At 53.1% G+C, this 26959-nt stretch overlaps 1 protein-coding gene and 1 long non-coding RNA gene across 2 annotated transcripts; one reads left to right on the forward strand and one right to left on the reverse strand.

The window, feature by feature from the left end:
* The first annotated feature begins 1973 nt into the window (after positions 1-1973).
* Positions 1974-7512, forward strand: LOC102899114. The gene is made up of 3 exons (XR_440384.5): positions 1974-2274; positions 6625-6780; positions 7176-7512. It is a non-coding gene; the product is annotated as an uncharacterized LOC102899114 (long non-coding RNA).
* A 9955-nt stretch (positions 7513-17467) lies between these two features.
* Positions 17468-26937, reverse strand: MPC1 (mitochondrial pyruvate carrier 1). Its single transcript, XM_023254567.2, has 5 exons — positions 26751-26937; positions 21210-21213; positions 19088-19184; positions 18345-18477; positions 17468-17977 (listed from the first exon to the last, which is right to left on the reverse strand). Exons 1-5 carry the CDS (start codon positions 26819-26821, stop codon positions 17953-17955), a joined length of 330 nt encoding a protein of 109 aa, XP_023110335.1. The 5' UTR covers positions 26822-26937; the 3' UTR covers positions 17468-17952.
* Positions 26938-26959: the final 22 nt, after the last annotated feature.

A 26959-nucleotide genomic window follows, 5' to 3' on the forward strand; every position in this document is an offset into this window, starting at 1 on the left:
CCATCAGCCCAGAGCCCGACACGGGGCTCGAACTCACAGACCACGAGAGCGTGACCTGAGCTGAAGTCGGATGCCTAGCTGACAGAGCCACCCAGGCGCCCCTCACAGGTCTTTTAAAACTCTCTTGAGCTGATTTCAGCCACTTCTCTAGACATGGTAGCAACTCCTGACACAACCAGTAACATCGAATCTTCCTTAAGGACTGAGGTCCCAGAGTGCTTTGTGCAGAGAGAAAAGCAAGTCTGTTGCTATAGTCGTCTGAGCGCTCATGGCAGAAGGGGCCGGGGTCAGAGGAGAGTGTGGGGGGCCAGGGGAGGCCTGGGCAGAGGGGAGAGCGGGGGGGGGGGTGGCAGGGTGCTCGGAACAGAGGAAGTAGGACGTCCAAAGACTCCAGTCATTGCTTAAGAGGAACATGTCTGAGACGAGAACAGAGGAGACACGCCTTGGGAAAAACAGCCTACGTTCTAATAACACTCCCTGGTTGTCCCACAGACCTCGATTCTCCCCGTGGCATTTCCCAGCTCCGTTCCTGACAGCCCCTAGAAAGCTAGCTGCCCGGCCGCCACTGCCAGGGCGGTGACACAAGGCAGGTGCGTGGGGCACAGAGGGGTGGCCCCACCCCCACGCCTCCACCCGGTCAGCAGGGGCAGTGGGGCGATTCGGAGACATACCTGCCCAAGGGGAGACGGACATGGGGCCAATAAGCCCCACGGTTTGAGAAGGTGATCCCAGAGCGGCCGGTGTCACCCCTGGTGGGTACGTCCAGTCCCTCCCCACCTGTAGCCCCTCTCCATGCCCTGGCTGCTGAGGGCCTTCTCTTTCTTCAGTGCGGAGGTCTTTTAAATCCGTGCCTCTCACTCCTCTGCTTAAAAACCTTCAACAACTTTCTTGTGTTTTTAGAATAAAGGCCACAGTGATAATCATAAAAGACATAATAAGTTAGGGGCACCTGGGTGGTGGCTCAGTGGGTTAAGCGTCTGACTCCTGGTTTCGGCTCAGGTCAGGATCTTGGGATCCACGAGTTCGAGCCCCGCGTCGGGCTCTGCGCTCCAGGAAGGGCAAAGGGCTGGAGGTGGGAAGGCACTCAGCACATCTGAAACAGAAGTTGTGTTAAGTTTGTTCGGCTGGTATGTGCAGCACAAGGGGGAGAAGGGGGTCAGGAGGTCGGAAGGAGGTGACTGCACCGTTACCTTTGAACGGGCTCTGGCAACAAATACCGCCTGCGCAGCTCACGCCGTGGAAATTTATATCACGCAGCTCTGCAGGCTGGACGTCCAAGCCGGTCCCCTCCTCCCTGTGTCCCCAGGAGGCGGGGAGAGAGGAAGCTCTGGTCTCTCCCTCCTTCTATGAAGGCATCAGTTCCATCAGGAGGGGGCGCCACTCTCAAGACCTAATCTAACCTTCATCTCCCCAAATACCATCGCACTGGGGATTAGGGCCTCAGCATACAAAGCTTGGAGGGACATCAACATTCAGTCCATAGCAAGCATGTTAAGGATCTGGGATTGTGACTTCCAAAAGATGTCCCCATTGAACTTGTCACAGCAAATGCGAAGGTGACACATCAGATTGGCTATTCGTTTGTTTATTTTTAAGCAGCCTCCACACCCAGCCCGGCACCCACCTTGGGGTTCCATCCCGCAACCCTGAGATCAAGACCTGAGCCGAGATCAAGAGTCAGATGCTTAAGCCACTGAGCTACCCAGGCGCCCCTAGATTTGCATTTTAGAAAGCTCGCCCACTCATGCTTGACAAGTGGGTCTCAGAGGGCAGGTGTGGACGTGCGGAGATCTCTTCGGGTTTTTACGGTGGGCCCGAGGAGGGTCACGGTGCCTTAGACTAGGATGGGGTGGAGATGGGCAGAGCGACCAGTCACCAGACTAAAGGAGGGATCCACAGCCTCGACTGAGTGCAGAGAGAGTGCCAGAGGAGGGGCGTGGGGGGGGGGGCCCGAAGGGACGTCTGCACCGAGGAGAGGAGCAGTGAGCAGAGGGCAGGGAAGCGGCCCAGTGGGTGGCCCTTTGTCTAGGATGAGCGAGTGGGCGGGACACCAGCCACCGAGGCGCCTCTGTAATTCTGTAGCTCTCCCTGCAGAGCTAATGCGTATTCGAATGGCCCAAATAAACCAGGCATTTCCTCTACCGTGGGCGCTCGGGGAGCGTCACTCCATTACTGAGCAGGAGACCCAGAATCTTTGCTGACGTCCAGCGACGCCAGATTTGCCGTGACACCCCTGTTCTCTGTCGTTTGCTGAGCCACGTAAATCACTGAACGGTGAGTGACTGAAATGTTTTCCCCAAGGATCTGCTCTTTGTTGAAAATGTCCTGCTCCGTGGGGCGGCTGGCTGGCTCAGTCGGAAGAGCCTATGACTCTGGATTTGGGGGTCATGAGTTCGAGCCCCACGTCGGGCTCTGTGCCGACAGCTCAGAGCCTGGAGCCTGCTTCCGATTCTGTGTCTCCCTTTCTCTCTGCCCCTCGCCCCGTTCATGCTCTGTCTCTCTCTGTCTCAAAAATAAATAAACATTAAAAATTTTTTTAAAATAAATTAAAAATAAAAATACAAAGACACAGGATGACTTTTTAATGCCTAGCAGGCACTGTATGTTTCCAAGAAGTTTTTACACCTTGATCCCTGATAGGAGAAAATGCCTTCCCTAAATCCCATCTCTCGGGAGAGGGAACCTCGTACCCTAAGAACAGAACTCTGATCCTTGCTTCTCTCTGTGACAACAGCTGGTGTTGTGAGACAGAAAATCCCTGTTGTGGGCCCGGCCAAGCATAGCTGCTGGCCGTTTACTAATGTTCTTTTGAGGCCGTCGGGAAACTCCTTTGTGGTCCATGAAAACAGGGGTCCGGGACTCATGCTTGGAATGAATGGACCAGCTCTAAACAAGTGTTGGACGTTGGTTGCTTCAAACCAAAAATATACTTCGCATTTCGCTCGTTTATTTCTCCTGGTCCATTTGCTAATATCCCTATTAGTTCTCGGAAATGCGACTTTAATACCGCACCAACGAGTCGCACGTGTTTCCCTGGTAACTGCGCTGGAGCTGACCAGGATGCAGTCTGTAGAGGAAAAGTGCGGGTCGGCAAGGCCAAGTCTCGGCCTCGTCACGAATGACACCGTCTTGCCTTCAAGGGGCTGGTGGATTAACACGCGTTTGCCGTGTACTCGGTACTCCGGGGAAGAAAAAGGTACCACCTCGTCCTCAAAGAATTTACAAGTTAAATTTCGAAATAAGATTTCACGGGGACGGACAGAAGCGACCTGGCGTGCACTGGGTTCTCACGTCGCCCATTAGACCCTTGCTACTGAGACTGTGGCCCCGACGGCCCCCCGGTAGGCACCTGGAAGCTTGTGCGAAATGTAGTCTCCGGAGCCTGCCTGCTCACAGGACCCCCAGGTGGGAAATCCGCACGGGGAAAGTGGGACAGGCGCTGGCCCCCCCTGGTGTCTCCACGGATGCTCCCAGAAAGGGAGATGCCAGGGCTATCTTCTTCAGGAAGTGGATTCTCGTACGAACAGATCTTAGTTCAAAATCGGTTTCATCTCCTGCTTTCTTCGTCTCTCTGGCTCCTCTGCTCTAACCCGTGTCCCGTGCCAGTGCCCAAGTGACCCGTGGAAGGCAGGTGATGGCCCCTCGGCCTTCACGCCCGCCTGGGACTCCCTTACAAACGGGCCAGGTCCTTCCAGCCTGCCCCAGTTGGGTTCCACAGGACACAGGCAAGCAGGACGCAGGACTGGCACCCGGGGGAAAGTGGCGGGGCCGAGGTGGGCAGAGGGACACTGGACTACAAATAGCCACCCCAAAGTCTTCCGGCCTACAGAGGCCGCCTACCTGGAGGGGGAGGTCCAGGCCCTCATTTCTGCATCCGCCCATGATGCTCTGGGAGCAGCCTCTGGCAGGTTCTAGAGAGAAGCTCGACCGGCTTCAGGTGGCTCATCCAAGGTTACAGGTGAGAGGGGACAGCCTAGTGACCGAGGACAGAGGACAGGGAGCACCGCGGCGCTGCCCCCTGTGAGGTCAGTGTGGGAGCTAAGACGAGGTCGGTAACTGCCCCGACTCGGGCTGGGGCCTTGGGCTGGGGCCGGGGAGATGCGCGTGGCCAGAAAGCTTGATCAACCGCCTGGGGGACTTGCAAGGGGCATGTGGGGCTTCTGTGGCAAGTGCTGGGGACAAAAAGCGTGGACGGACGTATACCAGCAGGCTGCACGTTCTTGAAGCTGAGGCTGGAGGCCAGGAAGTTACTTCAGGGACAGCTTAGCAACCGCTTGTTACAATGTTGGGGGCCGTCCGTCTTTGAATCCGACTGTCCTTAAACATGAGCGGTCCAGTCCATTTTCCTGTTTGCTTCTCGGTAAATTGGGGATCGTAATAGAACTGACATCCCGGGAATGTTGCAAGGATTAAACGGGACCAGTGGGGATCTCAGAACGACGCCTGCCTCGTGTCACGTGGTCCAGCAGCGACTGATGCTTTCGATAAACCCGTCGTTGGATAAACCCCCACCTGTGTGCCAGTGTGGTCACTCACTTCTGTGATCGTGTGTGGATTGTTTTGTTCTGTTTGCTTAAGAAGAAAATTGTTTTAATGTTTATTTATTTTTGAGAGAGAGCGCGAGCGGAGGAGGGGCAGAGAAAGAGGGAGAGAACTGGAAGCAGGCTCCATCCAGGCTCCGAGCTCTCAGCACAGAGCCCCGCACGGGGCTCGAACCCACAAACTAGGAGATCGTGACCCGAGCCGAAGTGGGACGCTCAACCGACTGAGCCACCCAGGCGCCCACTTTGCAGTTTTTTTGCTGGTTGGGAGGCAAATGACTCCAGAACCCGTGTCGGTGGGCCTGGGTGGGAGGCGGAGAGGACCGGTTCTCAGGAGTCATCCCCGGTGGGAACAGCCTCCGAGCCGCCCAGCTGCCTTTCCCATTCATACAGCTAAGGAGGCGGAAGCGAGGTACGGGGTCGACTCTTGCTTTTTGCATCGGGGTCACTTGTTAATCGCTCTTGCGACGGGGTTGGGCGCAAACAAAAAATGCAGGTGGTACAATCTCAGCACCTTCCCTCCGTCTTTGCTCCCCCTCCCCCGCCCCTGCACTTGGCCCGGACCCCGCACCTGACATGTCTGCGAGCTCTCTGCCCTCCATTCTCATAGATGCGTTAGTAGAAAAGACAGATACTCCAATAGGAGGGCGTATGTGTTTGGAAAGGTGTCTGTATACTTTTTACAACAACGAGTAGCTGGACGTGATCGACGGATCACGCGTGACCTCAGCTTTCCAGTCTTGTGAGGCCACAAGATGGCGTCACGTAGCCACAAAATAGTCTCCGACCTGGGGAAAGGGCAAATCTGTCCCTTGTCTGCGCTGTTCAACTGCCGCCAGCTCGTTGGAAGCCCAGGGAGGTCCCTTCCCGCACGGGCCAGTGTCCCTGAGAGGCCTCAACTGACAGAGGGGGACAGCGGAGTTATCCCTGCAGACAGGTGGATGGCGTAGGAGATTTTATCCTTCCTTCCTCCCTCCATTCCCTCCTTCCCTCCTTCCTTCCTCCCTCCCTCCCTCCTCCTCTCCCTTCCTCTTTCCTTCCTTCCTTCCTCCTTTCTCCTTCTTTCCTCCTTCCTTCCTCTTTCCTCCCTCCCTCTTTCCTTCCATCCTTTCTTTCTCTCTTTCTCCCTCTCCTTCTTTCTCACCCCTCCCCTCCTCTCCTTCCTTTCCTCCCACGTTTCTCTCTTTCCCTCTCTCTCTCATATTCAGAAGCCTCCACCTCCTTTATTACTCTTCTCTGTGGCCGGAGGAAGAGCAGAACCGCCCCCCCCCCCTCCGGGGAACAATTCTGTGTCACAGGCTTTGTGGAAGGACGTCTCCATCCTGGCTGTGCTGCTTTGACAGATGACAGTTCTTTTCCCTGACTAGTTGGTGTCCTCTGAGTTCTGGTTAGGGATGCCTGCTGGATGACGGATGCTTGGGATGTGGGGAAGAAAGGCAGAAGGACATGGCAGGCAAAATTACCTTTCCTAATAACCCACAGCCCATTGGCAAATACCTGAGGCAGGCAGAGAGTAACGTTTCTTCAGGAACTCCCTGCAGTCTTAACGTTAATGCTTGGCCAACCTTAGCTTGACAATAGCTAGGCTTCCACAGCCTGTGAGTCTTCCTTACTTAGCCTATGAAAGTCTCACTGGAAACTTCTCCTGGACCTTACCTCCCCCAGCCCCACGGCACAGCCCCATAGCCTAGCATAGTCTGATCCTGGGCCGGCTCTTCCTGCCCACGGGTCCTGTCCCTATGCTCTAATAAAATCACCTTTCTGCACCGAAGACGTCTCAAGAATTCCTTCCTGGCCACCAGCTCTGGCCCCCACCACGGCAAACCCCCATCACGTGCACTGCTCTCGCGGACCTGGGCTGAGACCAGCGTCCCAGCTAGCACGGTGGCCGTGGCAGTCACCATGGCAGAACTTGTCGATTTGGCGAATGGTCCGCGATGAAAACTGGGAACTGCCGTTCAGGGCATTGCTTCGGGGTTAGCCGGTAGCTTCTGGACTTGAAGAGCCGGGTTCCAACCCTGAAGCCGTGCTGTGTGAGTGGTCTGACATGCTGGTTCCCCTTCTGTATCCGCTGTCCTTATAGGGAAGGGGGGACATAAGACCTGCAAAGGGCCTAGAGCACCTGAAGCGCGTCGCATACGATCGTTACCGCAAGGCCATCATGCTAGGAGTAGCTCCCCTTTGTCCTGCAGGATGGCTCCTTTCGGAATAGTTTTGGCCTCCCCCAAATGTCGCAAACGTAAGTAGAGTTTGCTTCTGCCTTTCCCCTCATTGCCTAACGTGAACCTCCTGCATCACGGGACCGCAGGGATCTGGACCAGGAAGCGAACGCTGATGCAGTACCGCCCGCTAACCTGCAGGTGGCGCTCTATCTCTGCAGCCGTCCCGCCGGCAGGTGCGGGCCTGGCCTCCACCTTCTGTTCGGCCCCGGTGTCTCCAGCCTGGGGCGGCTTTTCAGTCCTGATGTTTCACCCCCTTAACGCTTTTGCCGATTAGTGGCCCGTGATTTTGTACCTGCCCCTTGTTTGGGGGATGATGTGGGATTTCCCCATGATTCGGCTGAGGTCGGGCCCTTTGGCAAGAGTGGCGCCTGCGGGCTCCTTGGCGCGTCCCGCCCGCAAACGGGGTGTGCAGAAATCTCGTTACAGATACGGCTGACTTGGATCCCTTGGGTCGGGGGCCATCCGCCAGAGTCCTTCACCGGAGCCTTGCTGTTTTCCCGTCTGTGACCGATGGCACCTGTGAGGAGATTTACCGACGGTGTGACTATCATTTCGCCTTGAGTTTACCATCAATGATGATTGCGGCCCACGCCCATTACGACCCACGCTGCCTACCGGAAACTTCCATCAGCCACTCAATACTTCTGACAGGGGCGCCCGGGCGGCCCAGTCGGTTAGGCGTCCCACTTCGGCTCAGGTCACGATCTCGCGGTCCGTGAGTTCGAGCCCCTCCTCGGGCCCTGGGCTGACAGCTCGGAGCCTGGAGCCCGCTTCCGATTCTGTGTCTCCCTCTCTCTCTGCCCCTCCCCCGCTCGTGCTCTGTCTGTGTCTCTCAAAAATAAACATTAAAAACTGTTTTAAAATCTATCTCGGGGCATTCTAAGGAAGAGCGGCCCCTCCTCCCCCGTGTACGCAGGCATCCGTGTGTGTGTTCACTCATTCATTCCGTTCGTTATTCAGTTATAGGACCGTGGACTTCTGGCTCTTTATTTTACTCTACGAGTTAGGAATTGCCATGATTACTGGTTTTGTTGCTCAGATTTTCCCAGACTGGGAGCGCCGCACGCCGGCTCTCGTGTTCCTTCAAGATGCCCTCATCGTTTTTTGAGGGCTTCCTTCATTTCTGGCACCAGAAGATGTGCCGGACTCATCGTGCGTTTCCCCACCCCACCTGGAGTCCGCCGTTTACCAGGGAGCCCCGGTTTCTTTTCCTGGAAGTTCATATTTATGAACGGATGTCTGGCCGAGTTCTGGGTGTGCACGTTACCCCTGGGGGACCTAGCCTCTAGGCCACCTGAGCGGGGGGAATCGGATACACGTGTACGTGTGTGTGTGTGTACATAGATTACATTTATATGCATAATATATAATACACGATAAATACATATATGTTATGTAGATGTATGCACTCACATCATGAGCTCTTTCTTATGCCTCCCACCTTGCCTTATTTGTGTCATCTGTTCTGCAAATAAGAAACCAGAGCATAGCTAGGTATTTGCTAGATTCAACGCCGCATCGTTTCGGAATTTCTTGCCCGCACCGTGGTGGAAAACACATTTCCCAATGAGAGTACAGGATTTGTGTGCAGCTTCACAATGTGCAGTCGGTACACCGTGCTCCAAACGGATACAGGTTAGTTATTTTCTCCCCCCCCCCCCATGCGGTTATGTGGTTCACCCATGTGCACGGAGGGCCATTTAGTGCTACCCCAAACGGGGTCCCCCACGGCCCGGCTGATCTGAAGTTATTTATTTTGGGGAGAGTTGTTCTAAGAGGACCGTACCCAAGCACACTCAGCCTCTTTTCTTCCTTTCCGTCCCCCTCCTGCCGTCCTCCCCACCCCCCCTCCACCCCCTGCAGGTAGGTTACCGCATTAATTCCTGGTTTATGCTTCTTGTACTTCTTTTAAAGAAAAGATCAGATGCATGTATCTCTCCCACGGCCTTCTTTCTTACATGAGGATGCCGTGTTGGCTTTTTTCACTTAATATACCCTGAAATCAGACACTATCAATACTTAGAGACTTTTCTCTCCCCCCACCCTCCAGCTCTCTTTTCAAAAAAAATTTTTTAGGGGCGCCTGGGTGGCTCAGTCGGTTGAGCGTCTGACTTCGGCTCAGGTCATGATCTCGCGGTTCGTAAGTTCGAGCCCCGCATCGCGCCCTGTGCTGACGGCTCGGAGCCTGGAACCTGCTTCAGATTCTGTGTCCCCTTCTCTCTCCGCCCCACCCCTACTTGTGGTCTGTCTCTGTCTTTCAAAAATGATTAAACATAAAAAAATTTTTTTTAATTAAAAAAAATTTTTTTTCATGTTTATTTTTGAGAGAAAGAGAGAGAGTGAGTGGGGGAGGGACAGAGAGAGAGGGAGACACAGAATCCGAAGCAGGTTCCAGGCTCCAAGCTGTCAGCACAGAGCCTGACCTGGGGCTCGAACTCACAAATCTGTGAGAGCCTGACCTGAGCCAAAGTCGGACGTTTAACCAAGTGAGCCATCCAGGTGCCCCTCTCTCTTTTTTGTTACAACAGCCAAATACTATGTTATGTTGCAAAGTTTTCTCAATGATTACTACTCTTTCTATAATTTTTCAAGACAAAACAATGCTGTAATGATTTTTAAACATCTTCTTTAATGTTTATTCATTTTTAAGAAAGAGAGAGACAGAGTGCAAGTGGAGGAGGGGCAGAGAGAGGGAGACACAGAATCCGAAGCAGGCTCCAGGCCCTGAGCTGTCAGCACAGAGCCCAACACGGGGCTCGAACCCACAAACTGCGAGATCATGACCTGAGCCACAGTCGGATGCTCAACCGACTAGCCACCCAGGCGCCCCAGTGCTGTGATGATTAACCTAATGCACGTATATACATAACTTGCAATTGATGGACTTGTAAGTTCTGTACTGCTGTGTAACAAATGTCTCCAGATGTGGTAGCTTAAAACAGCGACTATTGACCATCGCACGGCATCTGTGGTTAAGAGTCTGTGAGCAGTGTGGCCCGGCCATCAGCGAGGGTGCAGACAGGCCGGAGGGCAGGGCCGCGGTCTCACTTGAAGGCTGGGCTGAGGGAGGACCACCCTCCAGCTCACATGCGTTGCTGTCGGCAGGAGGTAATTCCTCACCGGGTGTCGGGCTACGAGCCTCAGGCCCTCGCTGTCTAGAGGCCAGAGGTCCCCTCCGCTCCGTGGTTGTCTGTCCACAGAGCCGGTGTGGTAGACACAGTCTGTTTTGCTGTGATCCTGTAATGGACTGTCCGTAGCTGTCTGATCACCCTGAATCCCGTGTCTCTGGAACAATCTCCTGGATTCCTTTCTTTTCTGACCCGGGTGCTTCCTTCAAGAGCATTTCCCACGTGTGGCAATTGTTTGAGGCTTTATGTGAGTGAGAAAACGTATATTATACTCTCACATCTGAATGACAATTTGGATAAAAATTTAACACTCAGAACTTTCCTTTTAACACATTACAAGGATTATATTCCATTATCCTCGCATAGCATTTATCAATCTTTTTAGCCCTTGGTAGGTAGAGTGAAGAAATAATTCGTCATTTAACCAGGACACTTTTGAGTGAGCGGGACGCTACTAATAATTAAGCTTGGACGGGAGGTGCAAACCGGGAAGGTTGTAGGTAAACTAAGACACGTGGTTTATTTATTCATAGGTTTAGTCATCCTATTTATAGATGGTCTATTCCTTTTCTCTGGAAGGTTTTAGAACTTTCCTTTTGTATCTGATATTCTTGGGCTTTGCTATACTACCCCCGTGTGTGGTTTTTCTGTCATCCCTGCTTGGCCTTCTGTGCCTTCTTTATGCTTGAACTACTCCCTCCTTCTCTCCTCCCTCCCCCCATCTACGTTCCAGTGAGTTCTGCCCTAATCCCTCAGGCTTTTATTGTAGCCAAAGGCGGAGACACACTTATCCTGCCAACAGGAGCCATTCAGTCCATTTGAGATTTATTACTGCAGATTTTAAGGAGGCATTGGGTCTTGTATCTGCGGTACGCTTTAAGTTTTGAGCACTTGCAGGAGCTAAGGCATGGAGAAGAGTCTCTGGGCCCGGGGCCTCTGGTCTTCCCTAAGAAGGCATTGCATTCTAGTAACTGTAAAAGGTATTTCCAGATGCCCGTGGCCTCTGCTAATTTCTCGTCGGGAATGGCGGACACGGGGAGGAAGAAGTCGTGCTCCTGTGCGAGGTCGGTCGAGTCCTTAATTGTGGACGCAACGTGCTCTGGCCAGTGTAAGCAGAAGAGGGTTGACTACGGGCTGTGAGGTCAGTCACAGGGTGGCGTGGAACGGGAGGAGCGCGGAGACGGGGCGTGTGTCCCGGGCCAGCCTGTGACCCGCGCCCTGGACGGGGAGGACGAGAGAGCCGGCCCCAGGGTCCCTGCCAGCTCCCTGCCTGGCGGCTGCTGCCGGACCACATGCGGTTTTCAGGCAGGAGCTGCATGGGCCAGGGAGGCAGATGCTCTAGGAGAGCCCGCCTGGGGACGCTCGCCTCCAGAGGGAAGCAGGGCGTGGGAGCGCCCGGTTGGCACCTGCCTGGCACCGGGGAGGCGCCTCGGGAGGCAGAGCCGATAAACAGGAAGTTTGGGAACTTCCGAAAATACGCGAAGGCTGTTTGAATCCTTCTGGGCCTCGGTTTATGACAAACATTCACTCCCCACGATGCCCCAGGGAGCCTGCCGTCCAACCACAGAGATTTCGGAACTGCCTGTCGGCTGGGTGACCCAGATAGACCCAAGATGTCATGCCTACCCTGAGACATCAACACGGAAAAACAGTTCCCTGGAGGGTTTGTCTAAGTCTCCTTTCCAGACGAAAAGGAAGGCCTTTAAGTCTTAAATGAAATTTGCAGGAGCACCTGGGTGGCTCAGTCGGGTGAGCATCCGATTTCGGCTCAGGTCAGGACCTTGTGGTCATGAATTCGAGTCCCGCGTCGGCTCCTGCTGTCAGCCTGTCGGTGCAGAGTCTGCTTCCGATCCTCGTCCCCCCTCTCTCTGCCCCTCCCCTGCTTGTGCTGTCCCCAAAATAAATATTAAAGGAAAATGATGAGATTGGCAGAGTTCTCCCTTACGCGTCCAGCATTTTTCAGACTGCTTTAAAAACATCGTAAGCCTTCTATTTACTGAGACGTCACCTCATTGAACCAGAGGGCTTTCGGATCAGTCTAGAAAAAGCACTTGCTGAGATGCCTTCCTCGCCCCTCAGGTCTGACACACCCCAGGCGTTTTTTTGTTTTTTTTTTAAATTTTTTTTAACGTTTTTTATTTATTTTTGAGACAGAGAGAGACAGAGCATGAACGGGGGAGGGGCAGAGAGAGAGGGAGACACAGAATCGGAAGCAGGCTCCAGGCTCTGAGCCGTCAGCCCAGAGCCCGACGCGGGTCTCGAACTCACGGACCGTGAGATTGTGACCGGAGCCGAAGTCGGATGCTTAACCGACTGAGCCACCCAGGCGCCCCCCCCCAGGCGTTTTTAAAGACTTACTCTGTGCAGCAACTTCTGCAAACTACGACAGAAAATCATCAAGTTAGGATTCTTTAAAAAAATTTTTAAAAATATTTATTTCTGAGAGAGAGAGAGAGAGAGAGATTGAGAGAGAGAATGAGCAGGGGAGGGGCAGAGAAAGAGGGAGACAAACAATCAAGACAAGGCTCCAGTCTCTGAGCTGCCAGCACAGAGCCCGACGCGGGGCTCGAACCCACAAACCACAAGATCATGACCTGAGGTCGGACGCCCAACCGCCTGAGCCACCCAGGCGCCCCCAAGTTATATATAATTCTTAATTAGAAAGGCTTTTAGGAGGAAGTGGAGTGTGGTTGAACCGAAATGCTGAAGAACTTGAAAGACTGGGTCCGCTGACCGCTCTATTACTGTGTTGATAGTCTCCGTTTTCTCTGTTCTGTGCAAAGTGCCTCAGCCACTGGGGAGGAAGGGGCCACGCGTGCCCAGGGCGTGCTCCCGGATCGTCTGCCTGAGTGCTCTGCCCTGGGCTCTGACACGTTTCTCTCGGCCAAAAGCAAACGCTGCGGTGAAGCTCCCTACCGCCCACGCTAGCCTTGCAGTGGCCTCGGGCCGACCCTTCCCCGGGCTGACGCCCAAGTGTGGCCAAAAGCAGTGTCACTGTGACGACTGATGAGTTCTGGCCCAAACAAGTCAACTCTACCTTTTCCTACTTCGTTTCTAGTGCTGTCGCCGACCTACACAGTTCAACTGTCTAATCTCATCCCGATGTGAAAGTTCTACCTCGTGCCTGCCCTTTCTGACTTCTGTCCGTAAATGCCCGTGGCACCCACAGTTTCCACGGACCAGGCTATGTACTTCCGCGCCGAGGCTCACGTCGTGTAAATCCGAACAATTCTCTCTGAACAGCCTCCTGACTTCGTGGGAGTCCGTTTAACCTTGCTCTGGGAGATTCTAGGGAGATGGACAGAATCAAACCTTTTTAAAAAAATTTTTTTTTAACATTTATTTCTTTTTGAGAGATGGGGAGAGAGCAGGAGCGGGGGAGGGGTAGGGAGAGAGGGAAACACAGCATCCGAAGCAGGCTCCAGGCTCCCAGCGGTCAGCACAGAGTCCCATACAGGGCTCGAACCCACGAACACGTGGGCCGAAGTTGGTCGCTCAACCGGCTGAGCCACCCAGGCGCCCCTGTATTTAAGACCTTTTAAGGACTAAAGTTGTGTACTTAAAAATACAAACAAAAAAACCCAAGACCACTGTCACAGTGACACCACTTTCGGCCGCACTTGGCTGTCAGCCCGGGGAAGGGTCAGCCCAGGGAAGGGTGTGTTTCTGCCTCTGGCGGAGAGAAACGGATCAGAGCGCGGGGCAGAGCATGCTCCTCCTCAGGCAAGCCACTCCTCGAGCACGCCCTGGGCACGCGTGCCCCCTCCCTCCCCAGGTGGCTACTGCGCTCGTAGAGATCGCGTTGCTCAGATGGGCCTGTCACCTCGAAGTGCGCTCGCAGGCTGACCCCCGATTTCCTGCACTGAGAAAACTGGCCCAAAGCTACCACGTCCTCAGGACTATCAGCTCCGAGAATTGCAAAAGCCTTCACCTTTAAAACAAACCTGAGCAATGGCAGTGAACTCGGGGCGCCTGGGTGGCTCAGTGGGTTAAGCGTCTGACTTCGGCTCAGGTCATGATCTCACGGTCTGTGGGTTCGAGCCCCGCGTGGGGCTCTGTGCTGACAGCTCGGAGCCTGGAGCCTGCTTCCGATTCTGTGTCTCCCCCTCTCTGCCCCTCCCTCACTCATGCTCTGTCTCTGTCTCAGAAATAAATAAACATAAATTTTTTTTTTAAATAAAATAAAATCGAGTGAAAAAGGAAAGAGTGGAGCACGTATCCTGCCATTTCAGTAGGGCTGTGTTTGTAAGTGAGCGTCCTGCTGATAAACAGAAATAGAAAACTGCCATTTAACCAGCACCACGCACCTGTTGGTTTCGGTGGGACTGTCCAGGCGGGGCTGCGATATGGTCCCATCTGCCGCAGACGGACCTTCCAGAGCCCCTGAAAGCAGTTCCGCCAGGTTCGTTAGGAATATGGCGGACGTTGGCCAAGGAACATCACTTGCTGTGCCCGTAGGTAAAGCAGCTGTGTCCTTTCGTAGTCAAGCTGCCAGGGGCTCATCCTCCTCCTGCCACCCTCCCGCGGTTCCTGTCACCTCCACCCAAACCAGCAAAACCCTGGGAGTGCTGTGGGCCCGCCCGGCTCAGCTCAGCTCTCAGCAGGTGCCTGGGGGCTGACAGTGAGGCCGGGGCTTTCTGGGGGTTTTCCTGCCCGGAGCGGCCCCTTTCTGCACGGACCCCTGCCGCTGCTCTCCCCCAAGGGCTCCGGCGCCAGGTAACTCGGGCTTTGCTTCAGATGATGTGGCCATTATCTCTGAGGCCGTCCAAGTGACTTCCAAGTGATGCAATGTCGACATGCCAGGGCCCACGCTCACTTTCTCACTAGCGTGTAAACCGCCATCCAGACGGACCCCCCGACGCACCTGGGAAGCCAAGGTCCAAGTGGAAGAGGACGGAGATGAACGAGCCCAGCCTGGGTCCCGCCGGGCGGGCGTGTGGCCGAGGGCACGGTGCCAGCCGCCTGCGGAGGAAGGATTAGGAAACAAAAGGCCGTTGAGGGACCGGTTTCCTCAAGCTGGCGGTGGCCGTTCTCGCCCTGAGCCGCCGCGCCAGGACCCCCGCTGTCTGTGGCGCGCAGTCAGGAAGCGCTCGACAATGGTCACCTCCGCCCCACGGGGTGGTCACAGCAAGAAGGGAGATGCCCGAAGCCACCACAGCACGTGAGCACGGACAGCTGGTGCCAGCCTCACCTTGGAGGTTGGTCACAGCACACGTGCGTCCGTGTGTTCTGCTACCGGAAAACAAAAAGTACTCGGGAGCCCTTGTGTTACACCTTTAGAGATGGTCACGTGCAGGCATTAGACATTCTGAGCATGTATTTCTGGGCTTTTTCGGGTAACCGAGTTTTGCTTCAACCCCGTCCTGTCTCTGCGTTTTCTCGTGGGGCCACTACCACTTGGAGGGCTGACTCGTGTTGTGGTGACTGTACAAACGTCACCAGCAGTGTCTCCACCACACACGGCCCTGGGCACGGACCCGACGCCACCTTTCGTGAGAATATCCCGCAAACGTCCCTAGGAGGCAGAGCCGTGCCAATCCCCAGGAAGAAAGCAGTACGGGCGGGAGCCGGCCCAGGCCTCGGAGTCCTTGCCGCCTGGAAGGCTGCCACTGCCCGAGAGCAGAGTGACGGCTAACCAGTCGGTCTTCTCCTGACAAGGATCACCGACGACCCGGACGCCCACTTGTGGGAAGTGTCCTTTCTGCTGCTGATAGACACTGGTCATTTTAAAGCAACCAAGAAAACAACAAGAACAAAAACACAAAGGAATTCTCTGGAACGTACTTTCTCACGTCGGCCTTGATCTGGGTGAGATCAGGACCCAGACCCCCGCAGTGGAACACTTCACACCTCCTGGTCTCGCCCGTACCCTTCCTCCGACCCGCAAGCACTCGGCTCTGCGCAGAGAAGGCAGACGGCTGGGAGCTTCAGGCCCTCTGAGGGAGCCAGGGACAGGATCAGTGTCCCCTCCTGGTCCCTCGCTCCTTTCCCCAGGATGGTGAACCTCCCTGCTCCCCTAGGGCACCCAGTACCCCCTCCTCATGCAACTTCTGCGTCGTCTGCATGGACTTTCATCCCGTGTGTTCCTCTGTGTCCGTCTGCAGATTTCTTTTTAATGTATTTGTCTATTTTTGAGAGAGAGAGAGAGAGAGAGAGAGAGAGAGAGAGAGAGAGAGAGAATCCCAAGCAGGCTCCGTGCTGTCAGCACAGAGCCCGACGTGAGTCTTGAACCTACGAGCCATTGAGATCGTGACCTGAGCCGCCCAGACGCCCCTGCAGGTTTCTGTCTTACGTCAGGAACACCTGCTGGAGAAGGGACCGTGCTGGCCCCTGCCTGCCTTCTCAGGTGTATGGGGAGGCCCACTGAGGCAGCCTGCGGAACTGTGTCATCAGGCCTCTCCTGCTCTCATGTCTGCAGTGTCTGCACCACGATCCCCGAGGCTCTCGGGACAGCCGTCCCTTCAGAGGCGGGAAAGGCCCTTGCTCCCCAGTAGCACGTGAGACGGGCGGACGAGAATTCTTCCAAGGGACAAAAGAAAGAGGAAGATCCCAGGGGCGCCTGGGGGCGCAGTGGGTTGGGCGTCCGACTCTTGATCTCGGCTCGGGTCACGATGTCACAGTTTGTGGGTTCGGGCCCCACATCGGGCTCTGCGATGATGTTGCAGCCCCTGCTTGGGATTCTGTCACGCCTTCTCTGTGACCCTCCCCCGCGTGTGTGCGTGCTCTCTCTAAATAAATAAAACTGAAACAAAACCTTTTTCAAAAGAGGAAGACCCCAAACCAGAACGCCAGCGGTGGCTGGCACCGGAGGGCGGCCGGAAGCCCCAGGCAGGTTCCGGCTGGCACTCTCCACACCCTGCGGTCTGGGGTTCTCACAAGCGACGTTACCTGCACGACTGGAACCCGGCCCTCTCACTTCGCTAAGCCAGTCCGGGCTCTCGTCGCCGGGTCCTCTCGCCCGACCCCCGCTCGGGTCAAGTGCGGAGCAACGGGCCCGAGGGCAGCCCGGAGGCGGCGCCCCCTCGCCTCCAGAGGGGAAACAGAAGCACAGGTGAGAATGCTCTGCCCACGGTCTCGCGCCTTTAAAGAGCGTGACGGCGAGAAATGACTCCGATCCGCCTGCCGCTCTTTGCCACAGAAAGCGGTGCCGCCATCCGTGGGGACAGGTTAGCGCTGTGGCCTCCCCCGACCCGGCCGACTCCCCGGGGCGGCTCCTGCGCCACCGGCTCCCCTGCTCGGGCGCCCGCAGAGCTGGGGACACGCGCTTGCCTGTCGGCTGTGGGCTGTCACCCGTGGGCTGTCACCCGACGGCTCTCGGGGGCACGGCTCGGCTCGACATCAGCTACCCCACGGCCTGCTCCAGGTGCCACCCGTGGGTGCACTTTCTAACGCCGCCCGGAGGAAAGAGCGCGTCCTGAGTGGCCGTCGGCGCCTTCCCGGCACCGGCCGTCCAGCTCGCCGTCCCCCGGCCGCCTTCCTCGTTTTCCGGGAGCGCCACTCCACGCACAACGCTCTTTCCAGGGACATTCTGGTTCTGCGGTTTCTTAGCCCAGCAAGATACTTAATATCACACTCATTTGACAAATATTTAAATCATTTATTGCCATTAAGTTCCAGCAGCTCAATATACACACTGCACGGAAATACACACTTTTTCAAAACATTGGCAATGAGATTGGAGTATGTGGCCAGCCGTCGGTCTCGTGGTCATTACAGTTAAGAATTCTGAGTACTTAAATGCTAATAATTACAAACGATGTTCTCTTCGGTTTTTCATTAAGTAAATTCTAACAGGTACTATCCATATTACCGCAGATAAAACCATCATCGGGAATTACTAAATTGATCGCATATTTTGAGCTACTCTTTACGAAGAGAAGTGAAATATTCAGTACTTGTAAGGCAGCAGAGAGTTGGCTTCGGGACTCTCAGCTATTTCTAGAAAAACTGGTTAGTAAAAATAGTAGCCAGCCTGTTTTCCTTAGCGAGCCTATCGTGAGGCGGACTGACTCAGCAGCGGCATAGCTTCCCTTCCAACAGCTGGGTTTTCATTTTCCCTTGTTACGCTGATGCCTTTTTAGTCATCCTGGAAATAAACACAAAGAAAAATTCAGTCTGAGACAAATTTCACTGGGGCCTCCAAGAACTCGGATGACTTTGAGAAGACACCTTTACATTTATTAAAACCGAAAATGTTATGAAAACAGCAATATCCTACTTCCTGTCAATTTGCATGTTTTAATAAGCAAACCTGCAGTGCACTCACTGTTTTCAATTCAGCAGCATATTTTTTTTTTTTTCAACAGCGTATTTTTGCTCAGAGTCCAGCTTCCCCCACAGCTAACGCATCATCTCCGCACACACTCACGCCCGGTGCCCCCGACGCCTCCAGATTTGAGTTTCGTTCTCCGTAATTTCTCAAAACGGAAGTGATGAGACCGGAAGGGGCTTACTCGTATTTGATAAGGCGACTCCCCTGAATGAGCTGGGCGACTTCGTTTGTGGCGTGGCAGGCGAAGAGAAGCCAGTTTCGAGGCTGCACCTTGTAGGCAAATCTCATGAACGTCAAGGAGTAACAGCAGAGAGCTGCCAGAAACATCAAAGGGAGGCAATGACTCACGGCTCGGCAGACCCCGAGCTGCGTGCTCGGAGGTCGGGGCTCAATCACCTTAATCGGAACAAGAATCTCTTCTGCTAAAACTCGTGGCAGATGAAGAAAGTCACTGCCTAAATGCTTCCGTGAATGGGAAGCTCATCCTTCATTTTACTCTGCCGCTCGGTGCCTTACTTACTAAACACTTTAAGGGCGGGTCTGTTGGCTGCAGCGGCCAGTAGCTCTGACCACTTCCTGTCCCCTCAGAACTGTTTACGGCCCACCGTCTGGAAGAACTGCTACTTAATCCCGCAACAACACCTTAAGTAGCGGGGCTCCAAATACACTTAAAGGCCCTTCCTCCAAATAGAGGTTCGAGAGGACAGTTTTTAGTTGCGTGCCCATCTGAAAGGCACACAGGACCCCAACACTTTCTAGATAAATATTTCAAAACAACTCTGCTTTTTCCTCCCCACGGACAAGCAACGCCATTCCAACGCCGTGTCGCTCTATAGGTCACTTGCGAACAGCGGAGCGTGGGAGCCATATTCCGCGTGATTCTATGCGTGAAGTCCCCCCAACTGTTCACAGCCGCATCCTTACCAAATGTCATCCGCCCACTGATAATCTCTGGAGACTTTTTCATGTCATTGATGGCAGCAATGGGAAGACCCCAGTTGGCTACAGGGCCCCAGAAGTGCTACAGAAATGAGAGGAGGGAAAGGGAAGAGGTAAGGCGGGCGTGAACAGCTGCGGCCCTCCGTTAAGTGATAACGCAGATAACGGAAATGCGTGAGGACAGGTCTTCACCATCATGTGCACGGCCTGCAGGCCGGTTAACATCTGGGCCCTGACTGTTCAAGGGTCAGCCCAGAAATGGGCCGCTCTTCAAAGGCGAGCCCAGAGGCAGAAAATATCTGGCAGCTTCCCACCAGGGAACCGAACGCCCCGCCCAGAGAACTTTCAATCCGATTAACTTCTCACCCCATGCCCTCCTGGCACAACTTGAACCTCATTACAACTATCCTCCGCAAGGTAATGTTTAAATCTAGCAGCCCCCCTCCCCCTTCAAATGCTCATTAAGAGATCTGTCACTATCTCTTACCATGCAGATCCTAAATTGGGTATTTTTTCTGAAGAAAGTACCCTAAGAGGGGAGAACCTGCTTTTCAGCTCGTGTGAACTAGATTAAGATCAGAGAGCCTGGAAATCCGCACTCAGAACTGCCAGATCCTAGGAAATTAAGGTTGGAAACTACTCTTGATGGCAAAGCCCCCGCCTACGTGCCACGCTGTGACCTCGGCCGCCCGGAACCAAGAAGTTGCCCGTGTTTAACAGCAGCGGCACCCAATTTGATAAAACTGGCTGCTGGCTTTTCCAGCACATTAAAAATTGTTTTATGAATGTGCAATTTTCAGTACTTTAAAATATGAAAGAAACCACACGTCATTGGCTAAACACCCTTCTTAGTTTTCAGAATATTAAGCAGTAATCTGTGCAGTGCTGCCCGCTGGAGCATTTAAGACAAATTCAGGCTGCTGAATCCGTTTCTGACACTGACCAGGAGTCATTAAAACCCAAACTCCCATAAGCAGCGGGAGACCAGGAAAATCCAAGAAAAATAGAGGAGAATGACACCTGGCAGGACAGGAGAGCATTTTGCAGTGCTTACTTCGCATGCTAGGTCTGAAACAGTGGTGACGCATCAGAGCTCCCGCGGGGCCGGGACGCTAGGCACTGACAGTCTACAACCGAGTCAGGACCCCGCAAACTAGACACAGCGGGTGCAAACGATCTCCGGGGTTCTGGGCGGCTAACTAGTCCTCGTCTTTAGACTGGATGTTATCTGGGTGAGACACCCCTCTAGAACCTTAACTTCCAGTACCTGGATGACGGGTGGCCGCTGTCCCTTCTCTCCCCTCCAGGGCCCCCAGCCTTCCGTCTCCGTCTTCCTCCCTTCTCCACCTGCCCTTTTCCCGGGAGTCCCTTCATTTTCCACCTACCACCCCAGCGTCTTCCTTTCCTCCTTTCTTGACCAGGCCTTTCTCCACTTTGGTCTAGTTTCATCTTTTTCTAGTTAATCTTTCCACAGCTCCGCACCGCGTGGTGGCCCAGTATCTACTTTATCACGCACAGCCTCCGGGCTGGAACAGCCTGCAGAGTTTGCCTAGGAGGGGCTTCCCCCACCGGGCACACAGGTGTCTTCCCTCACGGCTGGGGCCACGGACAAGACCGGGGCAGAAATCCCACACCCCCGGCAGCCCTGGGGTCATCCGCACAAATGACGGGATTACAAATTCTGGTGCGAGGACTTAAGCGTGAGGCAGAGCGCTGCAAGTCGAAGGCTATCTACACACTCGATTATGAACACTGTTTCTTAAAAAGAACACGAAAGGTAAAAGTAATTTGAATACTCGTTCACTAAGAGATCTAGCCTTGGAAAGTCAGTAACGCATCCTCCACCTAGTACACGCCTCTAGGTGTCACTTCCCTGTTTGGAAATACGTGTTTGGCCCGCGCCCATCAGCTCAGCAGTCGAGGCACTGGTCCTGCCAGGGGTTAGCGCCCAGAGTGGACCAGGTCACCCAGGGGGACACCGGGAGAGCCACCAGGCAGGGTGGCTGGATACGCTATCTCAAGCAAAGCAGGCCGGGCCTGCCGTCCATACCTCTGTTAGTGCAGAAAGTCTGCAAAAGCCCGAAATGAAGGAGAACAATTTTCTTACCGTACTATTTGGTGAGGAGTCACCAAGGCGCAGACAAGAGACATGGAAAACAAAAAAAGAGAGAGAGAGAGATCAGCTGCTTTGAAAGACGTCTGTTCCTCCAGGTTCCTGCGACCTCCCACTTTGCTCCGGTTCCCGCAGCAGAGCCACAGGTGAGCAAGCACACTCTTCTCTCTCTGAGACGTGGGGGTAATCCCAGCAACAGCGCTGACCTCCGCTTCATGACATGGTCTAACGCTGAAGCCTCAGAGCGAAGCTGTCCCGCAGAAATGTGATGCAAGTGACTAGCAGCCGCCACGCATTAATTTTAAGATTTCCAGAAGCCACGTTCACAAAAGTAAAACAAAAGAAGTCGATTTTATTAAGTTCATTCTGACGTACCGGAAATATCTTAATCTGAACACGTAATCGAGAGAAACTTATGAATGGGCTATTTTACATTCTTTTTTTGTACTAAGCTCCCGAGATCCGGTGCGTGTAGACATTCAGGGCGCACCCCGTTTGGACTGTGGCCACAGCGAAAGCGCTCACGGCCGTCAGGCTGGACGGCACAGGCTGAACGGGGGCGTTTCTCTGGAAAGGACAAGCAGGAGAGAGACGCGGTGACGCACAGCTCCGGCAACGGCGAGCTCGCCGTTAGGAACAGGTTACCGCCAGAAAGCAAGCCCCTAAAGACAGGCAAGTAGTTTTACATTCTGTTCACTTCTAAAACTCTGAACGTCAAACAGTGCCCAGCATTTGCCACGCACTCAAAAAGTCTTTGTTGAATCAACAGTAAAAACTTTCCAGTGATTTTTTTTTTCTGAACGTTAAACTCGGTACCATTTAAAAATACATCAAGGGCCACCTGGGTGGCTCAGTCGGTTGAACGTCGGACTTCGGCTCAGGTCATGATCTCACAGTCTGTGGGTTCGAGCCCCGTGTCGGGCTCTGTGCTGACAGCTGGGCCTGGAACCTGCTTCAGATCCTGTGTCTCCCTATATACGTACACACACACACACACACACACACACACACACACACACACACACACACACACAGATGTGTGTGTGTGTATCCATCCATCCACCTCTCTCAGGAAAGGGGGTAAATCCCTAGAATAAATCTGCACAGACCGTCACTGACTCAATCATTAAAGCATATGCCTTACACCTCAGAATTTACTTGTTCAATCTTAATTCATTCTTCTTAGCCGAAATTCAGGAGCAAGAATGAAGAAAGGAAAAACAAAAAGCAATTTCTTTTACTCCATCAAGAAGGTATATGAGAAAATTTTTAAAAGTAAAAAAAAAAAAAGACAGGGGTGCCTGTCCAGCTCCAGTTGGTAGGGCACATGACTCTTGATCTCGGGTTGTGAGTTCAAGACCCACTTTGGCGATTACTCTAAAAAAAAAAAAAAAAGATAGCAGAGATCCAGGAAGTTCTTGATTCAAGATCCTCGTTAGGGTAAGAAAATCAGCCGGAAAAGAGACAGAAGGCACCAAAAAAAGAGTATCAGAACCCAGAGGATTCAACATGGCATAATAATAAAGAATAAATGGGTCACGTACTTTTGCCCAGCAGGATACTATATTGTCAAACAGCTACCAAAGCACAAAAGATAAGTAATTGTCCAGGACCACACAGCTAAAAATGACGGGCGCCAGGATTCTCACTCACTGTTCAAACTCATCACTTGGGTCTGACGTTACCATAAATCCCATCTGACGAAAGCTGTAATTACTTAATATTAAGACCCTACTTAGGGGTGCCTAGGATGCTTAGTTGGTTAAGCGTCTCACTTCGGCTCAGGTCACGATCTCACAGTCTGTGAGTTCGAGCCCCACATCGGGCCCTGTGCTGACAGCTCAGAGCCTGCAGCCTGCTTTGGATTCTGTGTCTCCCTCTCACTCTCTGCGCCTCCTCTGCTCATGCTCTGTCTCTTTCCCTTAAAAATAAATAAAAACATTAAAAAAAAAAAGACCCTACTTAAACGTCCTCGTAATGCCTTTCATTTTTTTTCCATTCTATATCCAATCAAAGTCCACACTCTTGCTATGGCTACAGCCTATTCCTTAACTTCTGTTGCTTGGTGCAAAAAAATGAACATTTTATTTTTTATTTTTAATTTTTTTTTCAACGTTTTTTATTTATTTTTGGGACAGAGAGAGACAGAGCATGAACGGGGGAGGGGCAGAGAGAGAGGGAGACACAGAATCGGAAAGAGGCTCCAGGCTCCGAGCCATCAGCCCAGAGCCTGACGCGGGGCTCGAACTCACAGACCACGAGATCGTGACCTGGCTGAAGTCGGACGCTTAACCGACTGCGACACCCAGGCACCCGGAACATTTTAAAATACACTTGGAAATCCACATTATAAGAAAGACATTTCAATCTTACTCATACAATGTGACAGACAGAATTTTATAATCTGTATGAAATAGGATTTTATATTTTTGCTGAAACACTCAACTGTGTTATTAAAATAATTTTTATGGGGCGCCTGGGTGGCTCAGTTGGTTGAGCGTCTGACTTCAGCTCAGGTCGTATCTCGTAGTTCTTGAGTTCGAGCCCCGCACTGGGCTCTGTGCTGTGAGCACGGAGCCTGCTTCAGATCCTCTGTCCCTTTCTCACTCTGCCTCTCCCCCACTTGCACTCTCTCTCAAAAATAAATACATTAAAAAAAAAATTCAGGAACAGCTTTAGTTTAGAAGATCTCTGTCTCCCCTCAGTAGGTCGTAAGGATCCAGATCTCCCGCTGGTAGGGAGTGCAAAGTCGGTAGAACAAGTCACTGCAGAGGTGAGAATGTGCAGACCCTCATTTCCGATGGAAGAGGGAGGTGATGAGGTTTTCTTCCTTGGGCTTAATTCTCATTTGCAAAGCACAGCAGCTTGGGAGAACACACAGGGAGAGCTTTCCCCTGTAAGTTGTAGGGGGAGCAGGTTCTCTTTCTAGGAGAAAAAGCTCAAAGAAAGATCGCCTGGTGAGAGTTCTGATACCAGCCCTTCAGCGGCCCTCCACCCCCGGCTGTGGGGGGCATGAAACCCCACTGCTGTCAACAGCCGCAGCAGGGCAAACACAGCCAGGCTGGCATCTCGCTCCATCCAGTCAGTTCACAGAAGTCATTTCAGGTCAGGATCACAGAGCTTCACAAGATTTTAACCTTTTCCAGAACAGTATAGAGTGTTTCTGATCTCTCACACACACACACACACACACACACACACACACACAGAGCGTAATATAAATTATGAATTGCATGGTGATTGGGAGTCTGAGTATTTATTTTCACATCCCTCATCCAGTTTAATGTTCTCAACAACCCAACCAGAAAGGGCATGATCATTAAACCCATTTCACAGGCAGGTAACCGAGGCCCACTGGGATTGGATTTGCTGGGGATCCCTCGAGTAGGAGTTACTCTTCCATCTGCTGCCCCAGGAGACGGCACTCTTCCCCGGGCACTGCCACTCTCTTCCACATTTAGTCAAGACTTAACTCAAAGTAACACTGGAAAAAGTATACACACAGTAAACCGCATGAAGTTAATCTTAGGAAGAAAGGTTAAACCATATCAAAATATTGAGTTAAAAAGTCCGGCTCTGGGAAACCTAACTGCTAGGAAAAAAAGACAGAAACAGAAAATAGTAAAAATAAGAATAGAAATAAGTAGAAAAGCAGGGCTCACTTCCTTGAAAATATATTTAAAAAACATTTTTTTAATGTTTATTTTTGAGAGAGATAGAGCACGAGTCGGGGAGGGGCAGAGAGAGGGAGACAAAGAGTCAAGAGCAGGCTCCAGGCTCTGAGCTGTCGGCACAGAGCCTGTTGTGGGGCTCGAACCCACGAACTGGGAGATCATGACCTGAGCTAAAGTTGGACGCTAAACTGACTGAGCCACCCAGGCGCCCCGAAAATAAATCTAACAAACTATTCTTAGGTAATAGGACGTTACCTAAAAATCAGTATTTTTTCTTAAATGAATAAGGTGTGACCACTTTATTCTCAATTATTCCATACAATTTTATCCTTTGCTGCACCTAATGATCAGGAAGGCCCATTATCCAAAGCAGAAGACAGTAGTAAAAAGGTGACATTCCAAGAGAAACTTAACCGCAGGGCTGAGAACCGACCCTCGCAGGACTGCTTGCTCAGATATCCCCAACACGTTCCTCTGATAAACCACCCTGCTCCACAGCACTCAACATCTGTCCTCATTGATCACCGTCCTACTCAAGTACAGAAACTTCCTAACTGGAGAGCCGGGAGTGAAGCTTGTTTCCAAATTCATCACAGGAGAGACTGAATTGTACCTCTCACCCTGCTGCTCTGTAAAATCACAAGTAAACAGTGTTTGCAGAGTTCAGGACTTAAAACGGAATTCTTTTCACATTGGCAGAGGTTCAGTTGCCCTCGCGCTGTACCTTTTGGATGGTTACAGGACTCATTTGTCCTCAGTGGTCCTCACTTAGCCTCCTCGGCACGCTATTCACCATTGGAAAACAAAACAAAACAAAACGGGCGCCTGGATGGCTCAGGTCATGCGTGGGACTCTCCATTTAGGCGCAGGTCAGAATCTCAGGGTGGTGGGACTGAGCCTCAGGTCCAGCTGCTCACCCAGCGTGGAGCCTGCTTGGGATTCTCCCCCCCCCCCCAAAAAAAAACAAAACAAAACAAATCAAAACATAGCCCAACACCTAGGTTTTAAAATCACAAGACAGGAAAACCAAACCTTAAACTCCTAAATAAAGTATTTAAAACTGTTTCGGGGGCACCAGATTGGCTCGGTGGGTAGCGCCTGCAACTCTTGACCTCAGGAGTTGTGAATTCAAGTCCCGCCTGGGGTGTAGAGATTACTTTAGAAAAAAATTAAAAATCTCTAATATCTGGTTGATATAATATAAATAAAACTTGTAAAGTTATACTACATATTCTGAAATAAAAGCAAGAGTCTCAAGACTCGAGATGGAAATAGAATGTAGAAAGTGTGTCTTGGGCCCTTTCACCCGCAAATGCCCTTCGTTTCTAACTGGAAAGGAAGAGTGAAGGGAAAATCGAGTAAGGAAAAGCATGTCCTTGGAGACGCGCTGCTTTACTTTGGCCGCCAGAATATTCGTGCATTAAAATATTTGAGATTGGATTCCCTTCCCCGCTCAGACTGAAAGTCCTCCGAAGCCGGAAAACGGAAAGGCGCGCGGGACCCGGCACAAGTGATCGCGGGGACTCCAGGAGGGGCGATCGCGCGCACCTGCAGCGCACCTGCAGCAGCGCCCGCGTCCTGGACGCGCGCACGCTCTCCCGGCGCCTCCCGCCGGCCCCTCCCCGCCCCACACCTGGGCGCCCAGCTGCCCCGCAGGTGCCGAGAGGCGACATCCGGCCAGGAAACCGCGCCAGGGGCCAGGGTCCTCGACGCTGCCCGGAACCCGCCCCGCTGCCCCCCACCCCCGCTGGCCCCGCCGCCCGGCCCCCGCGCCCTCGTGGCCCCGCGTCCCGGGCGGCGTCAACCCCGACCTCCGGGAGCCCTCGGGGGTTCCGGAGGTCTGGCCCGGGGGACTCGTCACCTCATGAGGTAGTCCCGAAAGTCCTTGCTCCGGACATAGTCCGCCGCTTTCCGCACCAGCGCGCCCGCCATGGCCGTGCCCGACACCAGACACCCCGCAGTGCCCCGGTCGTCGCTTCTCGGAGCCCAATGACACCCAGTCCAGAGAACAGCGGGAACGCCGCCCCCGCCCCCGGGGCCCGCGTCACGACAGCCGGCTCCGCCTTACGG

Source organism: Felis catus, chromosome B2, assembly GCF_018350175.1.
Source record: "Felis catus isolate Fca126 chromosome B2, F.catus_Fca126_mat1.0, whole genome shotgun sequence".
NCBI classification, from domain to species: Eukaryota; Metazoa; Chordata; class Mammalia; order Carnivora; family Felidae; genus Felis; species Felis catus.

What these genes read in the sequence shown, in the direction of transcription:
- MPC1 (XM_023254567.2), bottom strand. Translation starts at nt 26,821, where the DNA reads ATGGCGGGCGCGCTGGTGCGGAAAGCGGCGGACTATGTCCGGAGCAAG. An exon ending in CAGTGGGCGGATGACATTTG is followed by an intron (nt 18,478 to 19,087) that starts GTAAGGATGCGG and finishes TGTTTCTGGCAG; the next exon opens with CTCTCTGCTGTTACTCCTTG. An exon ending in AGTCGCCTTATCAAATACGA is followed by an intron (nt 17,978 to 18,344) that starts GTAAGCCCCTTC and finishes GTTTATTTCCAG; the next exon opens with GATGACTAAAAAGGCATCAG.